Source organism: Numenius arquata, chromosome 2 (genome assembly GCF_964106895.1).
Source record: "Numenius arquata chromosome 2, bNumArq3.hap1.1, whole genome shotgun sequence".
NCBI lineage: Eukaryota > Metazoa > Chordata > Aves > Charadriiformes > Scolopacidae > Numenius > Numenius arquata.
The window spans coordinates 116,763,472-116,779,661 of NC_133577.1; the positions used below are offsets into that span (position 1 = coordinate 116,763,472).

Here is a 16,190-nt window from a genome sequence, read left to right on the forward strand (position 1 = left end):
CCTGCCCTCCAGGGTACCCATAAACTCACAGAGGGTTAGTTTTGTCCCATCACCCAGTCTATTAAACTGTATCAGTACCAGTTTATTAAACAGTACCAGCCCAAGGGCTGACCAGCCACCAGCTGTATGTGGAGTTGCTGCCAGCTCCCCTTTGAACCTAGCAATCCAGGCAATTGAGGAGACAATTAGTGGGGAAAATAGAAAATAGCAGTTTTAGTAGGTCGTGGTTAAGTAAGCCTGTGAGTCTGTATTCAAGGGGCGGGGAGATCTAATGATGCATGAGTGGGGGAACCTTATAAGTGGGTGGGGGAACCTTCAAGTAGTTCCCACAAGTCTTGCTTTAGGCCTAAGTAAATGTGGGAGTAGTGTGGTATAACTTGTGATTAGACCTAAGTAATGTTTATCTTGGTGTGTTAAGCTATTTTCTGAATCGTGGCATTTTCACAGGAATGTCTCCAAAATATGGTGCTTATTGTTAAGTCACTGATGATGATAAAAATAGATATCAAACTCATTTCCATCAATTCCAGATCCTGCCTGGCATCTGATTTCCAGCCCAGAGAGCAGTAGGAATTAACTCTTCCATCAAGACAATTTAAATGCAGCTTTAATATAATGTTAAAAATAGCTAGTCAGTCTTCCTCACTACTCCTCCAGTATTGGTATCAACTTTGGGTGTGTGTTTTTGAGTTTTATGCATGCAGTCTGGAGAGAAACAGCAAGTTTCCTCTGTAGATAGGATTGACCATAGATGATCATTAGAGCAGTACTAAATATTTAACACAAACTATGTTCTTTAAAAAAATCAACAACAATCATTTTGGGGAAACAAAGCTGATCCCAGGTGCAAGGATGACAACCCATTCCTCCTTGCTGCAACCTGCCTGTACACCTGAAAATTTTCCCTTTGTTTTAATATGGTAGAAGAAGTTCAATTCTTTCATACCTATGTATTCTCTAATTTTAGTGTTGAATTCTCAGTTTTCTTCTGAAGTAAAGTTTTAATCAGGTAATATAATGCTCCATCATTGGAAGTATTCAAGGTCAAGTTGGATGAGGCTTTTGAGCAACATGATCTAATGAAAGATGTCCCTGCCCATGGCAAGGAGGTTCAACTAGATGGTCTTTAAAGGCCCCTCCAGACCCAAACCATTCTGTGATTCGGTGATAATACAATGTAGGTGATAAGTCTGTTTTACAGTACAAGATAATTGTCTGTGCTTAAATGAGTGGTTCAAGTTTTGCTTTCTTTGAATCATATACTTTCCACCAGTTTGGTTTTGGTAGTGTTGACCTCATTTCTCTAAAACTAAACCAGTCTTGGCATATAATCAGTATAAAAGCCGAGAACTGTTTTGTTTTGTTTTGGTTTTATTTTTCATGTGCCCTTTCACTAGGGACATCTATCAGAAGCTATACCTGGTTGTCTAATATATTTTAATTCCTTTTCTGGACTTAAGCAGCAAGAGTGTGTTAACATGCTGTCTGAGAAAGCAAACAAATACAGTGCTGTGGGCCCCACTCAGTTTCTGGTTCCAGCAGGACAGTTTTGCCTCACCTAATGTTTCTCAAACAGCTAAAAACTGAAACCTCAGGTATTATGCATACGAGTAGTTAATTTTTTAAGATGGTATAAATTTCTTAAATAAAGATCAATTTTCATAGGAACTTAATGGCATTTTAGTGGCAGAGAGAGATTTTTATCCTCACTTGTTTCACGGAAAAAAAGAAAAGGTTTGCAGGAATCTTGTCCTGTAGGAAAAGGAAGGAAAGATAGCAGAAGTTTTATAAGTAACTTGCATTTTAGTAAAATAAAATTTTCTTCCTCTCCAATAATTAATTCATAATATCTGCAGAAAATATTCAAAATTAATTATTTAAAATTCAAAATTAATAATTTTGTAAAGTATAGCTGACATATATGGCATACTGTATATGGCACATAGTATAGAGCAAACCCATTCTTATTTTGAACACTTTACAAAGCACCATTATCTGTGCAGTTTTTATAGGAATAAACATCTTTTTCTGAAGAGCTCATGCTGTATAAGATGGCTGTAAGATATCGTTTCATAGTAACTGTAGTGGAATCCCTTTCATTTGATTTAAAGGCTTAATATAAGCCTTGCTTCAGCAAGTACTTTGGTGCCTGATGCAGGGTGTGGGGAAGTCATTTCAGCCTTGGCTGAGAATTAGTCTGACTGAAACAGAACTTGGAGAAAGCTTCTTTTTGGAGGCACCAGCTTCCAGTTTGAAGACCTACAAATGTGCGTGCTCTTGCCGTTCCCCACCTGCTCTATGCATCATTTGCATGGAAAATTTAAGTGCCTCTGAGGAGCAGGCCACTGTTCTTTAAGTTTAGGGTGTTCACCTGTTCCACTTAGAGAATAGAGATGTAATATTAAATGTTAGGTTACTTTCACTAGGTGAGGGTTGAGTGGTTAGGGTGAGCACTGGGTTTCTGCTGAGGTATTGGGATCTCAGGCTCTGCTCTAGGACTGGTTTTAGTTTTATATTACCTATATAGTTTAAAAAAAAACCCCACATATTCAGGGCCAGCAGGTTGTTGGTTCGGATACAACTCAGGCAAACAGGATTTCATCCTTCCTTTTCAGTAGCTAGTGCTGTAACTAACATTTCTATTAGGACCATGGAAGTTTCCATGCTGGATTAGATTTGTGGCCCATTTGGATGAGTAAATTATTTTTGAGGTACTTTAGGAGCAGATGGAAAAAAACTCAAACAGGTCCTCAGCAGTTCTAACAAATCAATCCGCTTATTTTGTTTGTGTTTTGTGCTTGTATCCAGGCACTGCTGTAGGACCAAAGTCTGAATGTTTAATAACCCCTTTCAAAACCGAAATGATTGTCATTACTGAATACTTCTCCCTTGTGGAAAACATTTTACGTGCTTTTACAATATCTGTCCAGTCTCTTCTCATTTTGTATAACAGAAATAAATATTGCAAATAGTGATTTAGATTCAGTTTCATGAACATCTACCAATTTGCATGTGAGCTTCCACCAAGAGAGATACCTACCACCTGTGGGTGATATCCTGCTTGTGGGTTCTTCTCGTCCCCCTGTGCTCTTGTGTGTTTGCATTGTGAGTCAGATGAGAGAATGCCTTTAGATGAGAACTAGCTCAACAGAAAAAACTCTCATGAGTGCTAAAACTTGGAGGCTGGAGTGGAGTGAAAGAATAGGGAAGCAGGTTAGGGGCATGGTTCAGGGCAGCCTCCGCTCAGATCAGCTTCAAGTAATAATGATATTACAGTTCTACTCCATCTTGACATTTGTTATTTTTAATACGCTATTTCTAATGGACAGTTTTGACCAATTTATTCTGATGCTTTAGTTACCTGTAGATAAATTTTCAATATGAATGCTGTGCTGTATGCACTGTAATGTTTGTGCTGTAGCAGTCTTCTACAGTATTTCGTAATAAATCATGTTTTGGTAGCCTCTCGTCTTCTGCATACTTAAATCCCAGCAGAACTCTTGGGTATCATTTGGACCTGTTGACTTTTTGGAATTTAAATTAGTAGTTTCTTCCAAAATTGTAATTTTTCTTCTCTGTAGAAGAAGAGCCTCAGGGTACAGATATCATCAATATTTTCCACAGCTGAGATTGCAGAAGCGAAATAAAACAAATGACCCATGGAAAAGCAATAAGCCCCAGACTTTCCTCAAATAGGCAAACAAAAATCTATGATTTTTGATTCTAGGATTTTATTTAGAATTCCAGGAATGCCTTTAATTTCCTTTAATTCCTTCCCCACCTCCCATGAAACACCTCTTAGTTTGTCTTTGGATTCTTGCTACTTATGCATTGGGAGGGTAGGGGGGGGTGCTGATGTTAGGTGTTTCCTTATAGGGAATCCACTTTAGCTCTTCTAGTTTCCTTCTTTCCTCCTCTTTATTAGCGTCACTGAGGTTACTTCTCAGAGCACAGAAGGATTTCTCTTTTGGCTCAAGTAGCTTCTCAAGTGATGCAGTCTAATCGCATTGGTTTGGTTTATTGCTGGCTGTGCTGGTTTCCTCTTTGTTAGTGCACCTGATTGTCCTCGGTAGCCTTCTGTTGATTCTCTAGTTTCTAGCAAAAGCTCAAAACCAACTCAGTCTAAATAAAGAGCATAATACAGTTTTTGTTCATAGGGATGCTACCTTCCTAGTTATCTTTTTTCCAAAACATAGTTTAGTATTTACAGAAAGTTTTAATTCAGATTTTTTCCTATCTTCGTTATATATTATCACAGAGCAATATTTAAGGTCAAAAAATGAAATCATATACTAGAAAGATTCTATACTGTTGAGTCACTTACATTAAGAAAAGCTAACCATGTTGCTCGTGTTTTTCTACCTAATGTACTACGTGCATATCGGATTTATCTCTCTCTATTATGCTCTTACATAACTGTCTGGGAAATACTGGTTTAAAAAAATTTTTTTAAGCGGCATCTCAACCAGTAGATTAGAAAACATATTCAGATTTAGTAAACTAAGAAAATTTGGACTTGTAATGACAAAAATCTTTCTTCTTTAAGAAATATAAAGTTCTAGCTCTTTGTTAGGCTGAGGTAGATTATAAATGTCACTGATTCCTAGGGCTCAGTGTATTCTGCCTTGGCATATAGTGTTTTTGTTCAAGAAGTGGATTCAGCAGGCAGTCTGTATTTTAAGTCCTTAAAAAGTCATTTCCAGCTGTGCTTTCCAAGCTTAATAAGATGTGACAGTTAAAAAGGAAGCAGTACCTATACCCTATGGGAGTGTTAAGTATTTGCTTTTATTTTTATGAACATATATGAAGAAGTAGAATTAGTAGAGGGGTGAGAGGTAGAGGAATGGCTGTAGGACTGTAGTTCCGTAGTTCCCGCTTCTCATTTCCTCCCTGGCTTCAGTGAGCGGAGATGACTGGAGCAGCAGGGCTTCGTGTCACGCTGGTGTGAGGGTAGTGCCTGCCATGGCTGCATCCAGCCCTGGCCTGTGGTCTTACAAGGTATTTAGGTCCTAATTTGTTTAAAGCACAAATTTTCTCAAAGTTAGTAAAATGTTATGTATGTGCTCTTTAAATCTGTTCAGGCAGGTGATGGTTTTAAATACTCATTAAATCTGTTACAGTTATTACAGTATCAGGTATACTCTAGTGCTTTAAGGTTAAAGCAGGAGGAAAGCTGACAAGTTTTAAACTGGGCCTCAGGCCCCAGAGTCTCTGCTAACTGGGAGATAAGCTTAATTCCTGAGAAGACACAAGTATCTTAAACCCCATGTCACCTTCACCTCTGATCATGGCCATAGAGTTGTCAACCGACTGTGCACGGCAAGAAACAGAATAATGATTGCACAAGTGCCTGAAGCAAAATCCTACATTTGTCGGTCCCTTGGTTAATAACTGGTAGTGTCTTTGCTGTATTTCACGTGACACAGTTTCTTTACTAACTCAGACTGGCCAGTTGGAATGTGCGAGTTCCTCTGTAATATTTTAAATAAACTGGATCCTAAATGCACCGTGGTTCTGGCTATGATCCGCCTGCCCTTGCATCAACTGCCCTTCTGCTTGGTTTCGTCATGCTCTCCGCAATGGCAGCATCACTCCTGAGAATACACAAGTGTAGAGATTTCTAATACGTTGTCTGCTGAGACGATAGAAACCATCAAAAGGCGCGTATCCAACATGTGTTGCAGCTTCTGCTCTCACATAGGAATGGCAGGAAAGCACTTGCAGGTGTTTCTGCCGTAGACCTGCTGTCCTTATGAAAACTGCTTTTCTTTTGAAAATGGTATGGTAGGATTGCTAGGGCTTCCCTAGTGGTTAGAATAGCAACTGTGAGTATCCATAGCAGGATGTCTGGCCACTGAACCCACAGGAAGGCCCTCTGTTTTGAAGTCCTGCTGAAATACATTGTCCCAAAGCATTTTGTTAGGATTGCGGGAAATTTGGAACGAAGCTGCAGATTTTGGCAGTTTAGCAGGAGGCGACTGCCAGTCTGAGGCACAGATGGAGGTATTTGGAGAAGGCAAAGCAGCATGGTCTTTCTGTTCCTTTCTTAAAACTATCAGAAGGATTGGATTTTTAGCACTTGAAATGGCTTAATTTAGATTTTGAGATAAAATACAGCAGGGAGAAACAGTCTCTTTTTTAGTTCTCTTCCACAGATTTTTATGTGGATTTAGGAGATCAGAACCATATTTTAATTTTATTTTGTTTAAGCAGCCTGGAGTTGCAGAATGTGATTTTATGACATCAGTGAACTCCACAGCAGATCTTGTATTTGTGGGCTATGTAAGTCTTTGGTGATATTTGCACCTTTTTAAAGCTCATGTTGCCAAGAAACTATTTCAGAGTTTACTATGGCAGTAGACTTAATCTGTGGGTAGTTCTTAGCACCCTTTTTTTTCCCTGTGCAGCTAAGAGGAAGGGGTCAGAAAGTGAGCCTTCACATTCAAGACACTTGCTCTTTGAAGTTAGTAATTGAAGCTAGTGGGAGTTTAATATTAGTTTTAATAGGTTCCTATGCAAGGCCACCTGTAGATACGCGGCTGAGTCACAGCAAAAAGTTGTGGGGAAGTAATGGGAAAGTGTGGCTGCTGTCACCCCCAGCAGAAGCCGCTTTGTGATCACGCCTGCCTATGGGCTTCATTAATAGCCTGTACAGCATGAGGTGTGCTGTCCTGCGGCTCAGCTGTCCTTTGGCCTCTCTGATCCATTTTTAAACAAATGCATACAGACAAAAGCATTTGCAGGCCTATCTCAGTAGACTAAAATGTGTTTGGCATACTGTACTGTTAAGAGAGCGGATTTCTTACTGAGCTTTATGCCGTACTTCTTTAGACTTTTGTTTCAGTTTCTTACACCTTTTTTTTTGTATTCAGGTACGGGGATGTTCTTTGCGTAGCTGTGAAGTGACTCACTTGGAATTTTGTGTTCAGTTGTGAACATGTGGTTGCTAAAATTAGATTAGTTTATTGTGAATAAACAAAAATAATTGGTTACTAAAGTGAAAGGTTGTTTGGCAAAGATTTTAAAGTTCAGTTAGCTTAGTCGGAATTTAAGTCTGTGTCTTAATAAACTTACTGGGAGGACATAAAAGGAAGATAATTTTATTAGGAAGTGATAGTGGGTTGGTTATAAATGGAAATAGTGTAACATTGTCTGGTGACCATTGTCTGGTCAGATTTCTGACACTGGGTGAAATGCCTTGGCTGTTATTTTGTTAGTTTTATTTCTTCTCAAAAGAAGCAGCAGAAGACCTGCTTGATTCAGCAAAATGCTGAAAAATACGTGGATGAGAGTAGTCCGTTATCTTGGAGATAAGCAGTAGTGTAAACATCCAGGCTACCTTCACATGGGGAATTGGGATGATTTAAATCTAGAAAGATAAAAATGGAGGAATAAAAAATAAAGAAGCATTTTTTGATTTTGAAGGTTCCTCAGGTTCACTGAGTACCTTCCTAGGCTGCTTTTACTTTTCTCTGAGGATCTAGTCTAAGGCACCTAGACATGTTCAGAAGTGTTCATTTTAAAAATGTAATCATCCAGGTCCCACCTAATTCATGATGTAATTCTGAGTTTTAAGTGAAGAGGTGTGTTTGTTCTTGGAGGAGCCTAAAGCAGTAGGTGTTCTCAGGTCATGTTTTCCATATTGCAGGAACATGGCTTTTAGAGCAGTGCCCATAGTTGGTTTGATTTGCAAAAATGTGCAATAGTTATGGGTCTAATTGCATATTATTTGAATGATTTGCATTCTAGCCCAGTCTAAGCTGTAGGTCTTCATGAGCCTGAAGGAAATTAAATGTACAGTTCCTGCATCCCAAATGAGTGTCACTTACAAATCAAAGACGTAGGGGAAGAGGCATCCTCCATCCCTTCTTTCAAAGACAGGTCACTAGTTAGGTTAGGTCAGGAGTGCAAGATCAGGCAAAGAGCCAACAGGAGGGAACATAGAGGTCAGGGTCCTCAGGGAGTGCAGAAACCTCATTTTTACTCCCCGGGTTGTGTTTTATATCTAAAATTGTCCCATGTGAAAAGCCTAAACAGTCTGAAGAGCAGGCATTATAACGTCACCCCCTTTAAAAGAGAAAGTGAATGTGTCTGGGAGAAACAGTGTTGCAGATTCAAACCTGCTTTGATAAAGGGAGATGAAGTGTTGGGCTTTCTACTTGGAGTGCTCTCCTTACTAAGTGGCTGTTACTGAAAGATGAAGTGATTTGGCCAAATCTACATAGGCAATGACAAAAGCTGAGTTTGAAAAGATTTTCAGCCCAGAAATCTATAGATGCCCTGCTGATGGTGGTTTCTATAATGATAATAAATTTTGTGATGTTTCTGTGATTTAAAATGAAAAAAACCCACCTGTTTTCTTTCCTTGCCATTCTTCTGTGTTTGATCCGAAATGTTTAGAAGTACAATTTAAATATATGAAGTCTAATTTAAATCTATTAATGTATAATAAATCTGAAATTTCATATCTTAGCGCTTATTCAGACATCTGGTTAGAGAAGTTTAATTATCTGGTGGATCCTTTGGGACAAGGAGATGACTTCTTGCCCCTTCCTGCCCTGTTAGTGAGATTCCAGAGTTCCTAGAACTCATGCTGTGCACATGCTCTTTGGCAGTGTCTGGGTCTAGAGAAGAGCGGTGAAGTAAATTCAGTGTATTCAATAATCAGGTTATCTTCAGTAATAATCTTGTGATACTCAATTTTTCTGGTATAATACATTACTTGGACATACTCTGTTGTCAAGTGTTATATGCAAAAATGTCCCTTGGAACTAACTGTAACTTCTAAATGTTTTATGATGTTAAAAATGTTCCCTTATCCTATGTCATGCTTATTAATGTTTTGTTGCTTTTATAGATTACCTTTCTCAAGGGATAGATCTCTCTGGAATAGAAGTAATTGAAAATGACCTGCTTTTTATTGCAAGAGCTCGGCTTGAGGTGGAAAATCAGGCTAAAAGGTTGCTTGAGCAAGGTGTGGAGACTCAGGTAAATTACACTTTCTTCTTTACTTCCTTTCAGAGGTGAAGTGTAAAAGAACTCTGAGCTTTATTTCCTTTGTTTTGTGTAGCATTGCCTGATGGAGATTAAACATGAAAAAAATACTATGTGAGAAATCCTCACACGTACAATTATACAAAGAATTTGACAAAACTGGCCTTGTGCAATATTTGCAAGATTAAAAGTTTTGCAGGATCTGACTGAAATTTGGGAGAAAGTAGGTGCTGATATGAAGAGTTTAACTCTAAACACTGTGATAAAAGCTTGGGGATTGATAGGACTTTGCATTAAGCGCAGTATACTACATTGTCAATATTGCCAAGCTTTATAGATAAGTCTGAAAAATACAGTTTCTTAAAACTGTAAGAAGGTTTTTACCTTTTAGCTGTGCATAGTATATTGAAATGATTTGAAAGATTTCCCATTAAAACTTTAAATGGCATTTTAAACTTTGAAGTAAATATTCACTGTGGGGAATATCGAAATTAATATGCATAGTTACATTCATCCATGCTAAATGTAATTATCTACATTTTTAATAACCTGGCTATGCCTGTTATTTAACTGTTTGTAGTATCATTAATGCTACCTTCTTGCTTTTTTAAAAATTCGCGTTCTTTTATCTATACTTTTTAGTATTCTTTAAAAAAAATATTTTAAAATCCCCGTTACTACAGTAAGAGGAAAAATCCAGTACAAGTTCCTGTCAAATTTGGGTTTCAAATCAGAGAACAAAGAGGATTAGAAGAAGACATTTTTATGCTGTTTCTTACCAACAGTTAAAATTACCTGTAAGTCAATATAGCGTTTGTTTATACTGTTGAATGTTAACATGAATTTCCATATACAGAACGGAAAATCTCTTCATTAAACTGGCTTGGTTAGATAATTGAGGATTAGAATTATCAGTATGTCTCAAACTTTTACTTAGACCTCTTATTTCAAGTAATTTTCTGCTGTAAGAAGTCATGATTGTGGTAAATACCTTTGGCTATTTACTGAGAGCAAAACGGTAGGAAAAAAAAAACAACTTTTTTGCTTGATTAGTGTTCAAATGTTGAAATTTCTGGCTATTTGAGCATGTTGCTAAGCTGTGATCAGGCTTGTTACAAGCTGTGAAGCATATGCAATGTTAAATTAAGACTGAATGAAGATAGGGCCTAAGAAAAAGCAAGTGGACATTTATTTTAAATGTAGCAAAAGTCTTCATCAGTGTATACTCCTTCTAGTTTTTCATGTCAGATTTGACCTTCTCTGATAATTTTCTCTTCATATTAAGTACTAAAATGGAACTGACAAAGAAACCCTGGGGAAATCAATCCCACTCCACTTGAAAAATAGACAGATTTATTAGGTGTTCCAGGCTGTATCCAGGTAATCAAGAGATTATTAAAGTATATGCCTGTTGTGCTTTAGCCAGGGGCCTGTTTCCAGCAAATGGAAGATTGCTTGGAAGAACATTATTAGTGCTTGGTCATATGAGAAGTGGGGATGTTTTCATGAAGATGTGTTCAGGTGTGCTTCACAAGTTTGTTGTTGGATATGATTCATGGGTCTAATGCTGGAAAAATAGTGTGCTTTAGAAAATACGCATGCAGGCATTGCCCAGAAAATTTGGAATTTGAAATATGACTAGCAGGTAGTGTATCTTTGATTCTTATTTTTGTAACTGTGTGTTTTATTGACAAGCTGATATATTTATACCTTCCAAGCCCTGAGACTTCCTATAAGAGGACATGGGATCTTCATCTTCTTTTGTGTTTTGTACGACAGAATTCCTCAGATAAGCTCTCTTCCTGCTACTACCTATTCTGGTAGCCAAGTTTATACCTTTGAGAATAGTGCATCTGTATTTGTCCAGGTGGTTCTTCAGTTATTTGATATTCCTATTTGCAATTGCAGTTTTAGTTTTCACTTTTGTTTTGGTCTGCTGTGTAAATAATACATGAGATCAGTTGCCTACATAACAGTGAGCTGTATTTCTGCATTTCATCTAGCAGTTTTCAGCAATGCCTTAAGAAGAAAGTTAGTCGTGTCTCCATTTTAGAATATTTCAGTGTCCACCTGGAAGAGAAGCAGGAAGTGGAAATACATAAAAAAGTATCTCCTATTAAGCAGAAGTTATTAGAATTTAGTGAATGTCTTCTCTAGAATTCAGCTTTTCTATCTGAGATTCTGCTAGAAGTCACTCTGAGAAAAAGAACAGAGTTAAAAAGTTTAAAATGCCCCTTTCAACATTTTTATATATCTCCTTTTGTTTAGGTAAGAAACTATTTTTGTTATTTTGATTATTTATTTAATGATGTTTAAGTCACATGCTAATGAGCTGTGCCCAGATTCCCCCAAATAATCACCAGCAGTAGCACATAAAAGTAGATACCTACCTCTAAGTGATAAATTGCATTGCAATTCACATTTTTATTGCATGTCCATCACTGTAGCATTTGTGTATTTCTCATAAGAAATGACATCTCTCTTTCCCTCTTCCTTTGAAGTGTGGCATTAGCCATTGACTGCTGCAGAAGTGAAGGCTTCCACTCATGTTCATGGTGGTATCTTTAAAGCTGCCATCTGGGTACAAACTAGAAGTGTCTGTCAGTGTGTCTAGACTTAACAGACTTTCATAGAGCTGCCAACCAGGCTTGTCTTCCAAATCCGTTCAGAAAGAGTAAGCCCTCATTGCTCTGGTTGACAAAAGTAATACAAATAATAGCAAACCTGATCAAGCGAGGGTACCAGTGGCTATGGGCAGGTTTTTTATTGTCATGTGTGCTTTGTTACGCACTCCTAGTGTGCATAGCACAGATCGATGCTCTTTTGTAACCCCCAGAACAGTATCAAGAAAATGGATTTGAACCTTGTCCTTACTGTTTAGTCCTAACTTCCCTGGTAGCTTTCCTTCACACTGTAAGCAGGTTAATGGCAGATAGAACAGATAGCTAGAGAGGCTGCTTTAACAAAATACATCAAGATAATAAAGTCGCTGTTCTAAGAGAAGAGACAGCAATGTTTTCTACTTTTAAAAAGAGAAAAAGATGTCTGTATTCATCTTGCAACTGCCTGGAGCATCCCCAGCATTTCTTTTACTCACAGGATGAACTCTAAGCAGAGGAATCTAGATTTGCTCTTGACATCATGTCACCCCTTTATTCAACAGCAGTATATTGCGTAAAGTAGATCTGAATAATAAGAAATTATTCAGAATGAGAAATTTGTTAAGACTACCATAACTCAATTGCAGGTAGAACGGTTTTGCCAGACACAGTGTTGTGGCTGCTATACTTACAAAGAAGAAAACTTTCTCTGCAACTTAGTTCGCTTCAAACCCTTTCTGCTGTATATTGTCATGCTTAGTGTGGGACTTACCTCTTACAGCCAGGGATACTCAAACTTAGTTCCATCAAGTAATGGTAAGGTTGGTGGCATTAGGAGCCAGGTCATGTGTGTGCAGAAAAGAGGTGTGTTTCCATCTCCTTCATCTTTACTCCTCTGAAGAGGTAGTCCTAGTTCTGAGCTAAGTTCACTGCTTTAACAACAGTTATGGGTCTCCCCTGCGTAACAAGGATGGATTTTTGCACGTATGTACTTTTCTGCGTGAAATGGGTTAGGAACTTACGCTCTTGCTCTTGACTTAACTAATTACTAAAGTTTGTATCAGTAAGGATAATGCTGAGGATATGATATCATTAAAGATTGATTAAAATATAAAATATCCATAAAGGTCAAACAAGACATGGTGCGGAGATGAGAGTAGAATTCAGATTTCCTTGGGTTTGCACCTTAAATACAGTTTGTTCTGTGTGTTACAGAAGCATTCTGTATCTTTGACCACAGATAGTAAAAATTTTCCTTCTTTGTTTCCTGGAGTGATCTGTAGGTGTCTGACATTTTTTAAGGAAGGTTTTGGATAGATTATGTTGTTGCCAGTTTCCCTTGTATAAGGTGTGCAAATTTATTTTCCTGCCTAGCATGGATCTGGAGAGAGTTAAATTCATTGGTAATTCACTGAAATTGTTCTGGTGATCACATAGTGAAGTTTCTTAATTGTGTTAGAGAAAGCAAAAAGTAAGTGTAAGCTTAATAGCTATCCTTTGTCCAAGTGAAAGTTAAATTGTGTCTGCATTTTGTTTTAGTACAAAAATTATTTTCAAAATTAAGAGCTTTACTAATTATAACCTCAAAAAATAGAGGGGAAAAAACCCCAACAGAAATAAATCCTAAACTCTATTTCTGTAAGATGTTCAAATGCTGGATTTTTATACACAGGATAAATATGTAAAAAACACAATCTGAACAAAAAACGTCTCAATTTCAGTGTATCATCTTTATACTATTGTCAGTTTGGCCATATTTAGGGACATTTTGAATTTTCATATTGTAACTCACTGAGTAGAATTTGTTTGGTGAATTGTTCTGTTTTGCATTCTTTTTCATACTGAACCTTTCCTCTGAGTTGTCGTCTGTGTAATTAACCAGTTGTCTGGAGGTGATTACCAGGAAGTTGCTCAATTTATCTCAGTTCAGGGTTCCCTGAGCTAGGTACTTATGTAGTACATCTCACAGTGTTACAGCAAAATTGGTGAAATTAACCTGAAACCTTTCATACACCAGTGTTTAATCTTGAGTCAAGGATCTCTAACAACAGGACTTACTTATTATCCCCAAGGAAATGGACAGGAACATAATTGACCATTTTCCCTGGATGTGATCGTCAAGAAGTTGCATAATTTATTTCATTTCGGGGTCCTCTTAACTGGGTGCTTATGTAGTACAACGTGCAGTGTTACGCCAAGATTGGTGAAATTAATCTTAAATCCTTCATAAGGCAGTGTTTAATCTCGTGTCAAGGGTCTTAAACAGTACATGCTCTTTATTATCCTGTGGCAGCATTTTTCCAGTCGTGCCAACAGACTTGGAGGTGTTTGAGATATTCAGATATTAAGAGTGGCTGGCAACAGGCTTCATTTTTCACTTTTTTGGTGAAGCTTGCAAAAAGATGATAATGTTGCATTCTTGAGTTACTTCTAGTTATTACTGCCAAAGTTGTGGATGGCTCTTGTAGCACTGTTGTCTGGGCAAGGTCCTGTGATCTTGAGTTTCTCATTTTCAATCTTGCATACTTTAGCAAGAGTGTATGCTTCACTGAAACATCCTTTTTTCTGGATTAGTTTATGATATTTTAACACTTGGATTTCAATCAAAGTATGCTGTCTTCTTCAGATTTTAATGCTTTCAAGTAAAATGGACTGTGCAAGTGGATGAATATGCTGTCTACAGTTGTCAGCTCCATGAACAAGTGCTTGACTGTAGAACAAAGCCTAATGTTACAGGAGAATGTCACTTCGTGTGCCCCACCATTGTGTAGTGGGCCTCTTAATGTTTATCTTTAGTTCATTTAGCTTAGGATGTGTTAATTTGCCCACACTGATGTACTGTGCTAGTCAAAACAAAAATTTTAACTTCCAGATGTTTATACCTGCCCTTTGCTGCTTTTACATATTAGCTAGCATATTTCGTCATATTTTTAAAATAAGCCCTTATGTACTTCAGAATGTGAATGGAATAGATTGCCGTAATTGTAGATGTGCGTAACTGCATATGTATGCATAATTACAAAATTATCATTATAATAGCAAATAAAGTAGAAAAATATGAGAAAAGAACCCCTCCAATTTGACACACAACCAGTCATCTTTTTATCCATTTACTGTAGGCTACTCACTTAAAAAGTCTGGAAAAACTAGAGTTGAAATGCTACCCAGAGTATACATTTTTTTTTAAGTCAAAGAATAGTCATTGCTGCTTTTTTTTTTTTTTTTTTGTTCTGACATTTATTTCTACTTTGAAAGCTGTAAGTTGGAATTTAACCTCATCACTGTCAAAAATTTAACCAATATAGTACACTTTAGGCAGTAGTTGTTATGTTTCCTTATTATTCCACAATCTTGATTCCCTGGAGGAGATCCTGATGGAAGCTAGACTGAGACAACTATTTCATAATAAAGTGATTGACTACAATATGATATAGAAATAGAAGGCATTTTTGATTATTCAGTTTGAAGTCAATTACTTGAATCTAGAGTAAGAAGACTGAAGTATTATCTGTGAAAAGGAAAATTTGAACCTGCTTGCTACTTTTGGCATAGCATGAAGGTGGCAGCTATAGTTAACTTTAAATCATCTAGTTCTGCTTAGTGAAGACAGAGGGTGAGATCCAAAGCTTTTATTTAAATTCAAGTTAGCCACCCATTTTACTGCTTTTGTAATTCCAATATAGACAAAGAAGACTTATTTCAACATGTTATAGCTGTCATATTGACTTTCATTGTAAAAGATCACAATGGCATTTGAGTCTGTTTAATTAAAATCCTACTAGCTGATACTGTTTCTGTTTTTTCTTTTACAATGGTTCTGTATGCATATAGAGGATTTTCACTTTATGTTTATATATCTTTACATGTTTTACTCTGTCCTAACCTTTAAGTTTCTTTGTCACAGAAACATACTGAAGTTGCATTATTCAATTTTATTTTTTATCTTCAATATTATGGTTATGGTTTTCATTATCTTGTTAACTTGCTAAATCAGATTCCTTCATCTGGCCATCTGGTGCATGGCACTACTGAAGGAGTTTTCAATAAATCTAAATTAATTCTTCCTTAAACTATTCTGTGATATAGCAACGTATGGCTCATCTAACAACCAAAAAAATTCTTCCAAGTATGTTAGTTATATCCTGCATCTGAATGGAAAACTTCATGGGGATTAATCAAACTTTATGAAATTTTCCCTTTACTATTCTAGTCTAAAAAGAGTTCATTTTATCTTAAAGTATGATCTAATGGAACTGAAGTGTTAACCATGCTTCAGTAATTCAAAATCACCAAGCTAAACACTAAGCATGAATTTATACCTCTGAACTATGGATTAAAATAAACCACAGATTTCTCTGCAACATAATCGGCTGATACTCATATAACCTAGAATATCCTTTCAGTTTCCATAGGAACAGATGATAGAATGTTTTGAATCTTGGAATAGCTAAAATGAATGTCTGGCTTTGATATAGTTCACTTTTATTTTGCAGCTTGCAACCTCTGCATATAAGGGCTAAAAATGTGCATAAAAAAAGACAGGTGGAATATTGGTAAAACGCATATTAAAATGTTTCTACTGGCAGTAGTAACAAC

General features: G+C 37.0%; 1 protein-coding gene across 1 annotated transcript in view; it reads left to right on the plus strand.

Moving 5' to 3' along the window:
- Positions 1-16,190, plus strand: part of COG5 (component of oligomeric golgi complex 5) — a 194,602-nt gene that overhangs the window by 72,088 nt on the left and 106,324 nt on the right. Inside the window, exon 7 of the mRNA XM_074168160.1 lies at positions 8,858-8,988. Coding sequence (XP_074024261.1) covers positions 8,858-8,988 — 131 coding nt within the window. The remainder of the gene's footprint in view (positions 1-8,857; positions 8,989-16,190) is intronic.